Source organism: Haemorhous mexicanus, chromosome Z (assembly GCF_027477595.1).
Source record: "Haemorhous mexicanus isolate bHaeMex1 chromosome Z, bHaeMex1.pri, whole genome shotgun sequence".
In the NCBI taxonomy this organism is placed as follows: domain Eukaryota; kingdom Metazoa; phylum Chordata; class Aves; order Passeriformes; family Fringillidae; genus Haemorhous; species Haemorhous mexicanus.
The window spans coordinates 72,460,393-72,473,775 of record NC_082381.1 but is presented as its reverse complement, the minus strand read 5'-3'; the positions used below and the strand labels follow the sequence as shown (position 1 = coordinate 72,473,775).

The following is a 13,383-nucleotide window of genomic DNA, read 5'->3' as shown; positions in this document are numbered from 1 at the left end:
TTTTGTTTTCTGGTTTAAGATTAAATACCCACAAAAATCAAAACACTGACACTACTAAGAGAGTGCCACATATACGTAAACAGAATAAACACATTATAGGAAATTAAGATACAGAATCACAGAATGGCTTACGTTGGGAGGCACCTTAGAAATCATCAAGTTCCAACCCCCCTGCTAAAGGCTAGTGCACCTTTTACTAGGCCAGGTTGCTCAGAGCCCCATCCAACCTGGCCTTGAACACTGCCAGGAATGGGGCATCAGCAGCTTCTCAGGGCAACCTGTTCCAGTGTCTCATCACCCTCACAGAAAAGACTTGCTTCCTAATACCTAATCTCAAATCTCATGAGATTCCCTGTGCTTTACCACAAAAACAAACTATGAAGAACCTTCTATACTTCATAGGAAAAATACCTTTAAATTACCATTCCACTAAAATTAAACTGCAGGTGACAACTATTAATCACACAACATTTTCATAAGCTTTCTACATCAGTGCTGGAAATCAATGCACCTCCTGTATTTTAGAAAGCTTTGTTGTCTCTTCCCCCATACCACAAGTAACTACTGTTTAGGTTTTCAGATTACCTTAGTTCCAGGGCCATTTTCCTTCTTTTTGTTATCTTCTAAGTGAGGCGGCATTCCACATCGTGACACAGCAGAACAAAATTTTGCTCTAGGTTTCTGCTGCTGTTCTTCAAATTGCTGGCTAAAACCTTCAGGCAAGGCATCTTCAAAACAAATAAAGAAAAAAACATGTCACAGAAAATATCAATAATAATTACAGGAAAATACTTTAAACTGTGTTGGGAACCAACTAGAAGGACACAAACTGAAATAAAAGTTAGGCTTCACCATGTATATCAAATAGTATATTTGCTCGCTAGACATCCACAGAACTCCAAGTGCAGGAACAGGAAGACCACAAGACTTCATGCACTAGAATACACCAGAATCAGTCAGCTGTACATCTAGGAGAAGAACACTGTTGCAACTACTAGCCTTAGAGGAACATTGTATTTAATTACTATTGTAAAGTAATAATGCTAGTGCTTAGCAGGTCCTATTTCTCTTCTGTCAAAAACTATTTTCAGTAATCATACTCACCATTGGGAAGGTTTAAACAAAGCCAATCAAGGGCAGAGTGGAGATCACCCCCATACAAAAGCGTATTTTTCATTGCTTCTTCGATGTGCTCAGTCTTAAAAGAGAATCTTTGTAAAGCCATGTATACATCCTATAAATAAAAAAGCTAAAAAGATTAGGATTTAATCTAGCAATCTAATATAGACTTCTAAAGTTCTATTTCCCTCATATCAGAAAGCCAGCATTAAAGGGAAATAAACATCGTGCATTAATGTAACAGAAAACTGTTTTGCAGAATTTATATATTTTTTTTAAATATGCACATATAGGTATCAATAAATCTATATTCCTGCCTCTCTCTACACAATGTGTTTTCTAGCTAAATAAAGACATACCTCCAATTTTCCAGGTATATAGAGTAAGAAATGTAGGAAACCTAAATCATTCAGATTAAGTATTATTCCTTTATTTTGTCTGAAAGCTCTTGATTTTAGTTTCTGAATCCATAAAGATGTGCCTTTCTTAAACGTCTTGATTTCAGTGACTAATCACTAATATAACTACTGAAAAGCATGCTGTATTGGCTTGTGCCACACACAATTATGTAATACACACAAGTGCAATATGACACTTTATAAAAATTACAAAAGATAAACTATTCTAAATCAATAATGAAAAATAAGATTTTGAACTGTACCTGTAAAATTACAAAAGATAAACTATTCTAAATTAATAATGAAAAATAAGATTTTGAACTGTACCTGTAGCTTCTTTGCAGTTAGTCTCTTGGAAATCATTCCTTTGTCCTCATTTTGGTTTTTATGGTTATTAATCACATCGATAATCCTTTTCTCCAAACTACCATTTATCATTACCTGCAAAGAAAAAAATGAGTTGATACAAGGTAAACTTTGGAAGTTTTTATGACATGTCAATGCACTTCATGACTAAGGACGTAACAACGCAGAAATCCCTCTGCCATTCAAATTGAAATATTTCAAGCTTTCTGTAAATGGCCTAAACTCCTTTGCTCACATAAAGTAATTGGAACATCAAGATGCAATCTGTGGTATCTTCCTTCCAAAACACCTTTAAAAACAAATTTAGTATAATAATTCTAATATGTGAAACTTTTCGAAAACATTAATCTATCTTTAGCTGCTACTTAGTTTGCTGTATATCCTTTCTCTGACAGGAAGAAAGATCCATATGCACAGCAGAAGCCCAGACCTAGCTCCTAAAATAGTCTTGCATGCAAAGTATTATCTGTAATTAAAAAAAAAAAAAAAAAAAAAAGACATTATCCTACTGTGGTAATTTATCCTTATCATTTAAAGGACACTCAAAACCCTAAACAAAATCAAACTCTCATTGGCCAATTGTCTCATATATTAATGCAGTTTACATGCACAACCTAATACTGAAAAAGATCTGAAGAAATATTTACTCAGCTAAACCAGTACTATGAAAATCAAAGTTGTTTTATGTAAAGAAGATACTTGCCTTAAGAACAGATTTATCTAGATTTGCAGAGGCATTGGAATCTGTTGTTGAACCAAAACTGTAAGTTTTTGGACCTGCAAATTGCAAATAACCATTAATTACACAAAACCCCCAGAGAACATGGTTTAACACAGCTAAAGCAGACCTAACATAACACAGATTAGTGCAAACTATTACACTAACTTGCCAGAAACCTGCAGGTACTTAACAACAATAATGTGAAGGGGGCTATGACAAAATATAAAATTCAAAGGGTATAATGTGAGGAAATGGGATTGACTGCTCACTCTCTGACCACTGAAAGAGGATTGCCAAATAGGGAAGTAAATGGTAATTTCAAAACAAAGTAAATGGCAGTATCAAAACAAGCAAGGCTGTGGAGGATTTTTTATTACAAAGTGCATAGCTATGTAACACAACCCTTTGCCACTAAAGCCATGGACAGTAGAGATTTACTGATGTCCACAGGCAGAGAGAACAGCTTTGCAATGAAGAAATCAATTGATACGGGAGAGCATTGAAAAAAAATTACATATGCTTCAGAGAGACCCCTACATGTCTGATTTGTCCTTACCCAGGTTATTTGCTTTTGTTCCCTACCTAGGAGAGAGCACTGGCTTACAGAAGCCTTTGGTCTGCTCTGGTCATTCTTAAATACCTTTCTTTTAACAGGTATTAAAAACACCAAACCATAATTCACAAAACTATTTATTGTCATTAGAATGACAACACACAGCTTGCTGTAGAATTCCATCACTTTCAGAGCATGTATACTGCGTCTGGTACTGCACAGGTAGAAGGGAACTGAGCAAGGCCACAGCTTCCACCACTCTGTGCAGCTGCATGCAGATCCAGGAGGCACAGCTATCTCTCCCAAGAGGTGGGCTGGGCAGCTCATCCCGGCTGGCCTGCCTGCAGAACAGCTCTGGAAGGGTCTGCTTTGAGATCAGAACAGGTTTTGGTAACTGCACTTCAGAAAAAGTACAGTGCCCTCTGATCAGGAGATACAAACAGCTGTCAGCACTCAGGATCTATTCACTGGCACTTACCAATGGGCTCCTTAAAATATACCAAAATAGTTTTCACTTACACTGACTGATTTTTTACCACAGTATACAACCTGAGAGAGAAGCAGTTTATTTCCTGAAGAGGACTGAGCACCATGGTTATTGGAGGAATGGAGGACACAAGAAATACACAGAGCCCACACTTGTAAAAGTAGAACGCATGAACAGGTTCAGGAGGCTTATATTACCAGATTACAAGACTTAACTAGTGGGAAACTTAGATGCCCTGGCTATTGCATGATTTGCTCATGTCTGCAACACAAGCAGTTCTAATGTTATACGGTATCTGAGCTACTTCTGGCAAAGCTGGCTTATTGAAAATCGGCAACTCAGAGTGTTCAGAATAATGGTTATTCAGACTGCACTCAGAACAGCCATCCATCATCCTATCTAACACCAAAGAAGTGCCTCCAGCCCTGTAACAGGTCTTTCAAGACAGAAAAAAAACACCCAAAATAATCTCAAATCCACATAATATTGATAATTTACAATACAAATACACCATAAGCTCTGGGAAAGTGCCTCCAAACACTTCCCTCACAGGAACTGCTGATAATCTAGTAACAAGACCTTCTGTAATTAAACTCAGCACATTGATGCCACCAAGACTTATCTACTCAGGGACACCCCTGACAGCAGAATCACAAAATAGCTGCAGTTGGAATGGACCTTAGAGATCATCCAACCCGGTACGGCAGGATCATCTAGAGCAGGGGACACAAGAATGAATCCAGGTGAGTTCTGCATGTCTCCAGAGAGGAAGACTCTGTGACCTCCCTGGCAGCCTGGTCCAGTGCCCTGTCACCCTCAGTGTATAGTTCTTCCTCCTGTTGAGGTGAAACTTGTTGTGTTACAGTTTGTGCCTACTGCTGTTCATTCCAGGCACTACTGAAGAGAGTCTGGCACCATCCTCTTGGCACGTATCTTTGAAATATTTGTATACATTTATGTGGGTCCCTCTCAGTCTTCTCTGCATTGGCCCAGCTCCCTCAGTCTCTCCTCATAAGGAGCCGCCTCATCTTTGTTGACCCTGCACTGGACGCTATGCAGTTGCTCATCGTCTTTCTTGTACGGAGAAGCCCACAACTTGACACAGAACACCAGACGTGGCCTCATTAGGGCCGACTAGACGGGGAGGAGTCCCCTGCTCTGACTAGCTAGACTGGGTCAAAGGCGGGCCGTAGCCAGGCCCAACCACATTAGGAGCGGAGCAATTCCAGCTGCCTCTCCCGACGCTGGGAAACACGAGCCCCAATGGCCGGCCTCTCCTCGTAAGGCCGAGGTTCGCGGCAGCCGCAGCCGCACCCTCAGGGGCTCCCTGAAGGCACTGCCCCTCCAGCCATGGTACCCTCAGCCATGGACGCGCACAGCGCGTCCTACTCCGCCACGGCACAGCAGGGCACGGCCGCTCCCGGGTCTACGCGGGCCGCGGTACCTTGTTTGACACGCGGCTCCTTGGAGGCGGGTGCTGGTCGCGGCGGGGCGGTCCGGCAGCCCGTCTCCGCGGCCGCGGCCACGGCCACCCCGGCTTGCGCGGCGCGGGCGCGGGCGGTGGCGGCAGCGGCCGCATGAGCCGCGCTGCCCGCGCGCTGCTTCTTGTTGCGGCCGCCCATGGCGCCTCCCCAGCTCTGCGCGCGCGCACATCCGGGCACCGCGCTCGGAGCGCAGCCGCCGCCCCCGCCGCTGCCTCCCATTGGCCAGCGCCCCCAGCGCACGCGCGCGGGCCGCGCGGCCTGCGTCGGCTTTTCGCAGATCACTTTCCGGGGAGAAGGGCCACGTGTGCAGCAAGGAGGCGCTACGGGGGAGTTCGGCATCGGGACCGAGACCCAGACGCGGACGGAAATCGAGATCGCCATCGAGCACGGGCTGTGCGGGCCGCTACCGGTGCCAAGGCCAGCAGGAGCCCCCGTTGCCCCTCGGGGGGCGGGATCTGAAGCGCCCCTCTCGCGCGAAGAGTGCAGCCTTGCGCGTGGTATTGTGGGAGCGCGGCGGCTAAGATGGCAGAGGCCTTTGGGGATGAGCTCTTCAGCGTGTTTGAGGAGGACGCGGCCGCCGCTGCTTCTGGCGCCAAGAAGAGCAAAACGGGCCCCGCCGAGGGTGCCAGGAGGCCGGGGTAAGGGCGCAGAGCCGGGCTGGGGCAGCAGTACCGGGGGTGCTGTGGCGGCGGGGTGAGGGCTGTAACGCTGGGCCCAGCTTCTTCCGGCGTGTTTGAGCTGCTGAGCCCCTCGGGACTTCGGGAGCGCGTGTCAGTGTCTGAAGGCAGGTTACTAGGAGGATACAGCCATGCTGTTCTTGGTGGTGTCGAGCAATTGGACAGGAGGTATCAGACCGAAACTGATACAGGAAGTTTTACCCGAACGTGAGGAGGAACTTCTTAAGTGCGTGGGCGACTGGAGCAGATTGTTCCGAGTTTGTGGACTTTCTCTCACTGGACGTATTTAAGTCCCATCTGGATCCGCTCCTGTGCCACGTGCTCTAGGACGGTCCTGCTTGAGCAGGGAGTTTGGACCAGATGAACCGCTGTGGTCTCTTCCAACCTGTAATTCTGTGACCCATTTTCCCAGGATCCCTGGCTCTAAAGCTTTAGCCAGCTCTGGCTCTGTGGGCAGCTGGGGAGTGTGGGGACCTGGTGGCCAGCTTATCTGGGAACAAGTTTGAAATCCCACAGCTATTTTTGTGGGTCATAATACCTGGGTTGTTCCCCCAGAGCAGTGGGATCACAGTTGCTCTTAGAGTTTTTTTTCTTGAAAATACATAAATGAAGGAGGCAAATTTTAAAATTCTTGTGTGTTTATTTTTCAGAAAAAGATTGGAAGAAAAACCTTCAGTACCAGCAGCAATAGTCAAGCCAAAAAGGGAAGCTGAGATTGATAGTACTGAAAATGTCATTCTGGGAAAAAAAATGAAATTGGAAGATGTTTTATCAGAAGATGTTAAGTAAGTGCTCAGCTTAATCTGTAAGGTAGTCCTAGCAAGCTGCCTTGACTAGACATGTGCCAGCTGGGAACAGTTGATATAAAGGAATTTTGCAGTGTTTTCCTGTAAAGATGAATTTGTGCAAGTTTGATTTTCCGTTACCTGTTTAAGTGAGAAAGTGCTGCCAGTGCAGCCTCAACAATGATGAAAGCTGGGTATATTTAAAATAATACTGCACACTTGTAGGCCTTTGCAGTAGAAAATGTTCAGGAATTTGTAGTTACTCATTTGAGTTAGTGACTCGTGGTCAGGTCATTGTGTTGATTTCACACAGAGCAGGAGATGAGCTGGAAGCACATGGGAAGAGGCAGCCTTGCTGTGTACCATGACGTTGAAAGACATAGTTGGCTTGGGATACAGGAAAAATAAATATGGCAGTAAGACAGACAAGATTTTTGAGGCTTGTAAGGTGGTAACTGGATTATCATTCGATCTTTTATATAACTTTTGTGAAGTTCAGTGTCAGATTTCTGTGAGAAGTTCATGAGAACACTTCTCAAAAACTGTAAAGAAATAGTGCATAGAAGCAAAACAGAACCAGAGTCAACATTTTAAGTAATTTTCTGTGTTAGTGGTATCAGTAGAATGTATACATCAGAAATAAACAGTTTCATGGACGGCGACTCCAGTCCCTTCTCGTGGCCATGAGAGAAGGAACTGGTAAAGAAAAGAGGGGCCTTGTCCTCAGGCAGGTGCTTGCGATGCTTTAAGCTGCTCTTAGTCTGTGTTGATTAGTAGCACGAGTACAGGTCTTGAGTTTGTTTCATTTGAAAAAAGTTGTCATTTAATCATAAAACTTTATGTGAGTAAATGTGACCCAGGTGCTATTTTGTGATGCAATTTTTGAGTCAATAGCTAGAGTAGATTTATGTGGTAGCAAAATTTTAACTTTGAGGTAATAGTCCTGGTAGTAACTTCTGCAGTCTGTCCATGCCAAGACTGCACATCATTTTTTTTTTAGTGTTGCAGTTAAAGCAGATGTGAAATTCAACATGTTCATTTTTATAAAAAACAGGATTTTTTAATACTTCTTGGCAATCCTAACTCGTATCTTTTTAGTCTGACAGATCTGATGCCTCAAGTAAAGGTGCAGTCTGTGGAAACTGTTGAAGGCTGTACACATGAGGTGAGTGCAGTGAAAAAGCACATGAAAAATATAGACTTGTTACACCTAATTGTGTGTATCATTGCTGGTATAAAAGTATTCTTTATTCTTCATGCAGTTACTATATCACAGAATCACAGAATTTTTTGGGTTGGAAAAGGCCTTTGAGATCATTGATTCCAACCATTAAGTCAGCACTGCCAAGTTCTGCCCTAAACCTTGTCCCCAAGTGCCACATTTATACATCTCTTAAGTGGCTTTAGTGATGATAACCACTTTCCTGGACAGCCTGGTCCAATGCTTGACAGCTCTTTTCTAATGTCTGGTCTCCCAATTCACAGTTTAAGGTCATTTCATATTCTCCTTCTGCTTGTTACTTGAGGAAAATCTGCCCCCCCACCTGGGGATGCCTGCAGTGCATCTTTGAGTTGTTGTGGCCCAAGGGCAGGACCTGGGACTTGATCTTGCTGAATTTCACACCACTGGTCTTTGCTCATTGATGCAGTCTGTCCTGATCCCTCTGCAAGGCTTTCCTGCACTCCAGCAGATAAAGTATTTCATACTATATTTAAGAGTGTGAAGAATTTGAAGTCTGTATCTGACACTGAGCATGCTCAAAATGCACCTGAAAAATTAGTAGGATATCTTACCAGAAGGAGTTTCGCTCATACTTAGAATAAAATGACTGATTGTGAAAGAATTGATGGTGATGTTGATAGTTTCTGTATTTGTAAGGTACCAAGAACATTTGAGGAGAAAAACCTACGGGTTGGTAAAACAGGTTTCTCTTTGTAGTGTGATCAGTGCATTGAAGTATTCTGCTATTCTGGTTCAAGAATGAAAGTCTTTCTTCTAAAGCTCATTACTGTTGAAAAATAAATGTTGGTAAAAATGGAAAATTACTTTTTTTAATGTGTAAAGTAGTAAAAACTATCAATTTTCAAATTGTGTTGATGAACATAAATACACATTCAAGTATGAAAACTACACACTATTAATGCTTTCTTACATTAATGTTTTCTTGAATAATCCTACATCCATATATGACTGTAATAAAGAGTATGTGTGAGAATCAAGTATGTAAATTTTAACTTCCTTGTACTGTTATGCACTTTTTATCTTCTGTGCTGTTTTCCAGAGCTAGCTCAAGTTAATTAGGGTCACATTCAAAGGCTCTTTATCATCAGACTTCCATAATGAGGCAGCTGTATATACAGTTGCTGATCAGGGTTCTAAAGCTTTTGTGTGTACTGTTTTTGGTTTTTTTTAGATGTCTGGTAAAGGTTTGCCATCACTTAGTAACTGAAGAGACCTTACATATTTAAAGTGAATAAATACTAGATATTGGCCAGGAATGGGAATGTTACCAGCATAAATACAGTGTATTTGTAAAGGGAATATTATCAATGTGAGCTCAGTAATTGCTTCAAATATCCACTGGCCAGAACACATGATTATGTCTTGGCTGAAAAAACTAGTGTTTTAAGGCAGGTGAAGCAGTAATGTCTCACACAAGACAGCAGGGATATCAGAGAAGTGAGAGAAGCAGCGCTGCTTAGGTAGGAGAATGCAAAGATTGATTGAAAAACTCTTGAGAGGAAGGAATGAAACCTTGACACATGAGCTTATAGAAACAGGCTAACAGAAATTCAAATTGGTTTTCTTACACTTCACATTGCCAGAAATGTCACTGCTGTGGACACAGAAATCTACAACTGTTTTTATTTTAAATATCTTTAATAGGTTGCGCTTCCAGCAAATGAAGAATTCACAGGTCTGAAACCAAGAACTGGAAAAGCTGCAAAAGTATGTGGCAGGTTCCATTTACTTTTTTTTTGTTGTTGTTGTTGTTCATGTTTTACATAGTAAGTGAGAGTAGAGGGAAAAGTTATGTACTTTGTCAGTAAGGTCTGTAAAAGATGGTCTGTCATAAATAAAGTGGATGTTTCTCTATTTAAAATTTAGTAGAAAATATTATGTGGTTGAATGAGGTGGATAGGCTGTTAGAATATTCTTTCTGTAACATCAGGCAGGGTCAGCATTCTAGTTCTCTTTCTAAGCTGGTAAATGAGCAAAAATTCTGTCATCAGGGCATGATTTTCATTTGCTATGACAACGAGACATAAGCAAAGATCTTAGTTATGATATGAGGTAAAAATACTTAAATAAAAGTCATTGCATAATAGTGGATTAAGATCAGCAGAAATTACAAGTGTCTGCAGGATTTAATTTCTGCCTCTAATCTGCACACTAGATCAGTCAGAAAAGTAGTTAGATGTAAGTCTGTCTTAAATTTCTGTAATGTTTTTCTTTTTTCTTCTAGGAATATCCATTTATTCTTGATGCCTTCCAGAGAGAGGCTATTCTTTGTGTAGATAATAACCAGTCTGTGTTGGTGTCAGCTCACACATCAGCTGGTAAAACTGTTTGTGCTGAGTAAGTACTTTTCTAAAAGGCTGTAGTAAAAGAACAGTGTGATGTCCCTTCTGTCACTTTCTTGAACCATCAGTAACTGTTGTGTTGCAATTTCTTGATACAACATTCAGTCCACCAGTTTTAGAATTGAATTGGCTGCCCTTTAATATCAAAATTATATCTTCCATCATTTAGTGAGTAGTGAAAGGCTTAATTTGTGTGTAAGCTTAGCTTTTATTTTTAAACTGTCAAGCTGTTACTGCATAGATTGAAATGGAATTTTCTTCAATACAGATTTCTGTAAATCTTGAAAAAATACCTTCATTTTCTAGCTCCTGGGTAGAAGAAGTAAGGACTTTGTTCTGTGGTGTGGTGGTGGTTGTTTTGTGGGGGTTTTTTTTGTGGTTTTTTGGGGTTTTTTTGTTGGTTTTGTTTTGTTTTGGTTTGTTTGTTTGTTTGTGTTTTTTTGCTTTGTTAGAAGCAGTGGCTTGATTTAGTCACCAACTTCTCTGTCAGGGTTTGATTCAGACCTGAAATGAATAGTGAAATGTACATGGAGATATATTAGAGCATGGGTTCAAATGATAATAATAGTTTTGTTGTGACACAGTTACAGCTTTTTAATTAAACAACATTTACTCTAGTTTTCATAAAAATCAGCTGACTTGGTGTTTAAAGATTTTTCACTCTGCAGAGATGCATATGTAGTTGCACTGAACTTAATATTCTGGAGAGGAAATGCTAGATGTATTGGAGCATGGATTCAAATGCTGTGTATCATTCTCTTGGTGTTGTGAATTGCACAATTAATTTTGTTCTTAAGCAAAGTACTACACCCTGTCTTCCTGACAGCTGTTAGTATGGATATTGCTGTGGTTAATGTGGATATTGTTTGAATACAGGTATGCAATTGCCCTGGCTTTGAGGGAAAAGCAGCGTGTGATATTTACAAGTCCAATTAAAGCTTTGAGTAATCAGAAGTATCGTGAGATGTATGAAGAATTTCAGGATGTTGGTTTGATGACTGGGGATGTCACCATTAATCCTACAGCTTCTTGTTTGGTAATGACAACTGAGGTAAGACAGACATTAAATTTTGATCGGTGTTTTCTTCTACCCTTTTTGATTGGGGAGGTCTAATTTTAAAAGACTAAAGTGGCCTAATTAAGGTTGAAAATGTTCTAAATTTCATTATGACTTATTTGAATGTTTGAACTCTTGATTATTTAAAAAGTTAGGTAAATCTCTGTGAATTTATGCTTTTGAACTGTAAGTCAGGAACTTCTGATTCTAATGTGGAGAAAGTCAGAATTTAATTTCCTGAGTGCTCAAGACACTGAGTATTCTGTAGATGTCAGATGCTGAAAGTCAGATTTCCTAAGTCCTGTGGTCAGTATTTTGTTCTAGAAAGGCAAAATAAGGAGGGTGAAATCATCGAAGGATAGCTGAGTTGTTCACAGTAGGTGCTAGAACTCAGAATAGGTAGCTTTTCACCTTTGTTAACAAAGTATTGTTTACAGAGCTTTGTCATATTTCTGTTGTAGAAATGCAGCCGTGAGTTGAAATTTTCTTCTTTTTGCCTTTACCTCAAAGGAACAGGCATGGCTTTGGTAGGGAAATACTAAAGAGATTGAATTATTTGATTTCTGACAAAAGATTTCCTCTTAATCACAGGGAGGCTATCTAATAGGATGAAGTAAAAAGAGGTCTTGGGAGAAGTACATCTATAGAGCTGTAACAATTACCTGACAGTGGAAGCTTGGAGAAATATGTTGTCTTATTCTTTCATGTTCCTTTCAGAAAAAAACAGTTTATCTCAGGTAGTGAGATTGTTAGATTGGAATGAACTTGGAAAGCATCTCAAAACTTATCTTTAAATGCTATTATGTTTTTTGCAAGATATGATTTCATAGATCCATGTAAAAGTGAACCAACATTTCTGGCAGTTTCTTACTGATGTCCATGTAACATGACTGTTGTTATTTCATGTGGAGGGACTCAACTTTTACTTCCTTTTCTAGATCTTGAGAAGTATGCTTTACAGAGGTTCTGAGGTTATGCGTGAAGTTGCATGGGTTATTTTTGATGAAATCCACTACATGAGAGATACAGGTATCCTATATATACTATTTTTCTTTTCAAATCTTTGTATTTTTTCCCCAAGAACAATTTCTTTTTATTTTGAAGAATTAAGTCTAATTTTCTCTTGTAAAATCTGTCATCTTTTTGTATAAATAATTCATAATTTATTTCTGGCTGAATTTACATAATTATGTGTTGCAGTTTGTATTTTCTTCACCAAAGCAGAAATTATTTGATGCATTTTATATGCTCCACTTATGTAGAGAAGATTTGTTTTATTTTTTTGTCTTATTTTGTTTTTAAGCATGCTGTTCTTGGGCTCCAGGAATGAGAAATTGCTTTGATCCCATAAATTTCCCATATGCTTTTCCATTTTCAGAACGTGGTGTGGTTTGGGAAGAGACTATTATTTTGCTTCCTGATAATGTACATTATGTGTTCCTTTCTGCAACTATTCCAAATGCACGTCAGTTTGCTGAATGGATCTGCCATCTTCACAAACAGGTAATATTTCCAATATGCTGTACTTCCGTGCTTTTTGTCTTGTGGCTTAATACTGTCTGTTTGGTTGATAACTGGGCTTCTGAGTATCTTTTTAGTAATTTTATTGCTTATAGGTGGTAATATAAATATAGATCACTCCTGGCTTCTCTAGCTGTATTCCTGCTTTTGCAGGTGGACTGGCTGGTGCTTCTGAATGGCAACATTAGAACTGGTTTTTAATGTTTATTTTCCACAATTATTTAGGTACCTGCCTGTTTGAAGCAAACATTCTAAATTATGAAACATGGTGAACAGACAGTGATTTTCTGAGGGCTGGTAGACAAGAGGTTAAGTAAATTTGGCTGAGGAGCTCTGTAAAAGGCAGTGTGGAAATCAAAAGCAAATCTTAAATTCATGGGAAATACTATATATGCTTGCAAGCAAGTAACAGAAGTGTTGTATAAGAAATCTATCCTGTCCTGTAACATTTAGGTTTTAAATTCTATTTTGTTTTTTTCTAAGATATGCATTTATATAGCAAAGACTTTGTGAATTAGAACTGGGAAATTTGTTATCAACAAGATGTTTCTCCAATTTTAAAAATGCTCTGGAGATTGATTCTTACGTTGTTTGGAATGAAAGGAGTATAGTATAAAAAAATGTCTATTT

The 13,383-nt window shown here is 40.1% G+C and overlaps 2 protein-coding genes across 3 annotated transcripts in view; one reads left to right on the top strand and one right to left on the bottom strand.

The window, feature by feature from the left end:
• DHX29 (DExH-box helicase 29) overlaps positions 1-5,281 on the bottom strand; it is a 29,099-nt gene extending 23,818 nt beyond the window's left edge. Inside the window, exons 1-5 of one of the 2 annotated variants that reach the window (XM_059873109.1) lie at positions 5,089-5,281; positions 2,587-2,660; positions 1,845-1,958; positions 1,105-1,234; positions 586-728 (exon numbers count right to left, since the gene is read on the bottom strand). In XM_059873109.1, the coding sequence (XP_059729092.1) occupies positions 586-728; positions 1,105-1,234; positions 1,845-1,958; positions 2,587-2,660; positions 5,089-5,266 (639 nt within the window). In that variant the 5' untranslated portion in view covers positions 5,267-5,281. Of the gene's footprint in view, positions 1-585; positions 729-1,104; positions 1,235-1,844; positions 1,959-2,586; positions 2,661-5,088 lie in introns of those variants that run through there. The other variant, XM_059873110.1, reaches the window with a different exon arrangement.
• A 103-nt stretch (positions 5,282-5,384) lies between these two features.
• The window catches only part of MTREX (Mtr4 exosome RNA helicase), a 40,615-nt gene continuing 32,616 nt past the window's right edge, over positions 5,385-13,383 (top strand). The window contains exons 1-8 of the mRNA XM_059836783.1: positions 5,385-5,766; positions 6,456-6,590; positions 7,689-7,755; positions 9,478-9,540; positions 10,058-10,170; positions 11,052-11,226; positions 12,171-12,261; positions 12,611-12,735. Coding sequence (XP_059692766.1) covers positions 5,651-5,766; positions 6,456-6,590; positions 7,689-7,755; positions 9,478-9,540; positions 10,058-10,170; positions 11,052-11,226; positions 12,171-12,261; positions 12,611-12,735 — 885 coding nt within the window. The 5' untranslated portion in view covers positions 5,385-5,650. The remainder of the gene's footprint in view (positions 5,767-6,455; positions 6,591-7,688; positions 7,756-9,477; positions 9,541-10,057; positions 10,171-11,051; positions 11,227-12,170; positions 12,262-12,610; positions 12,736-13,383) is intronic.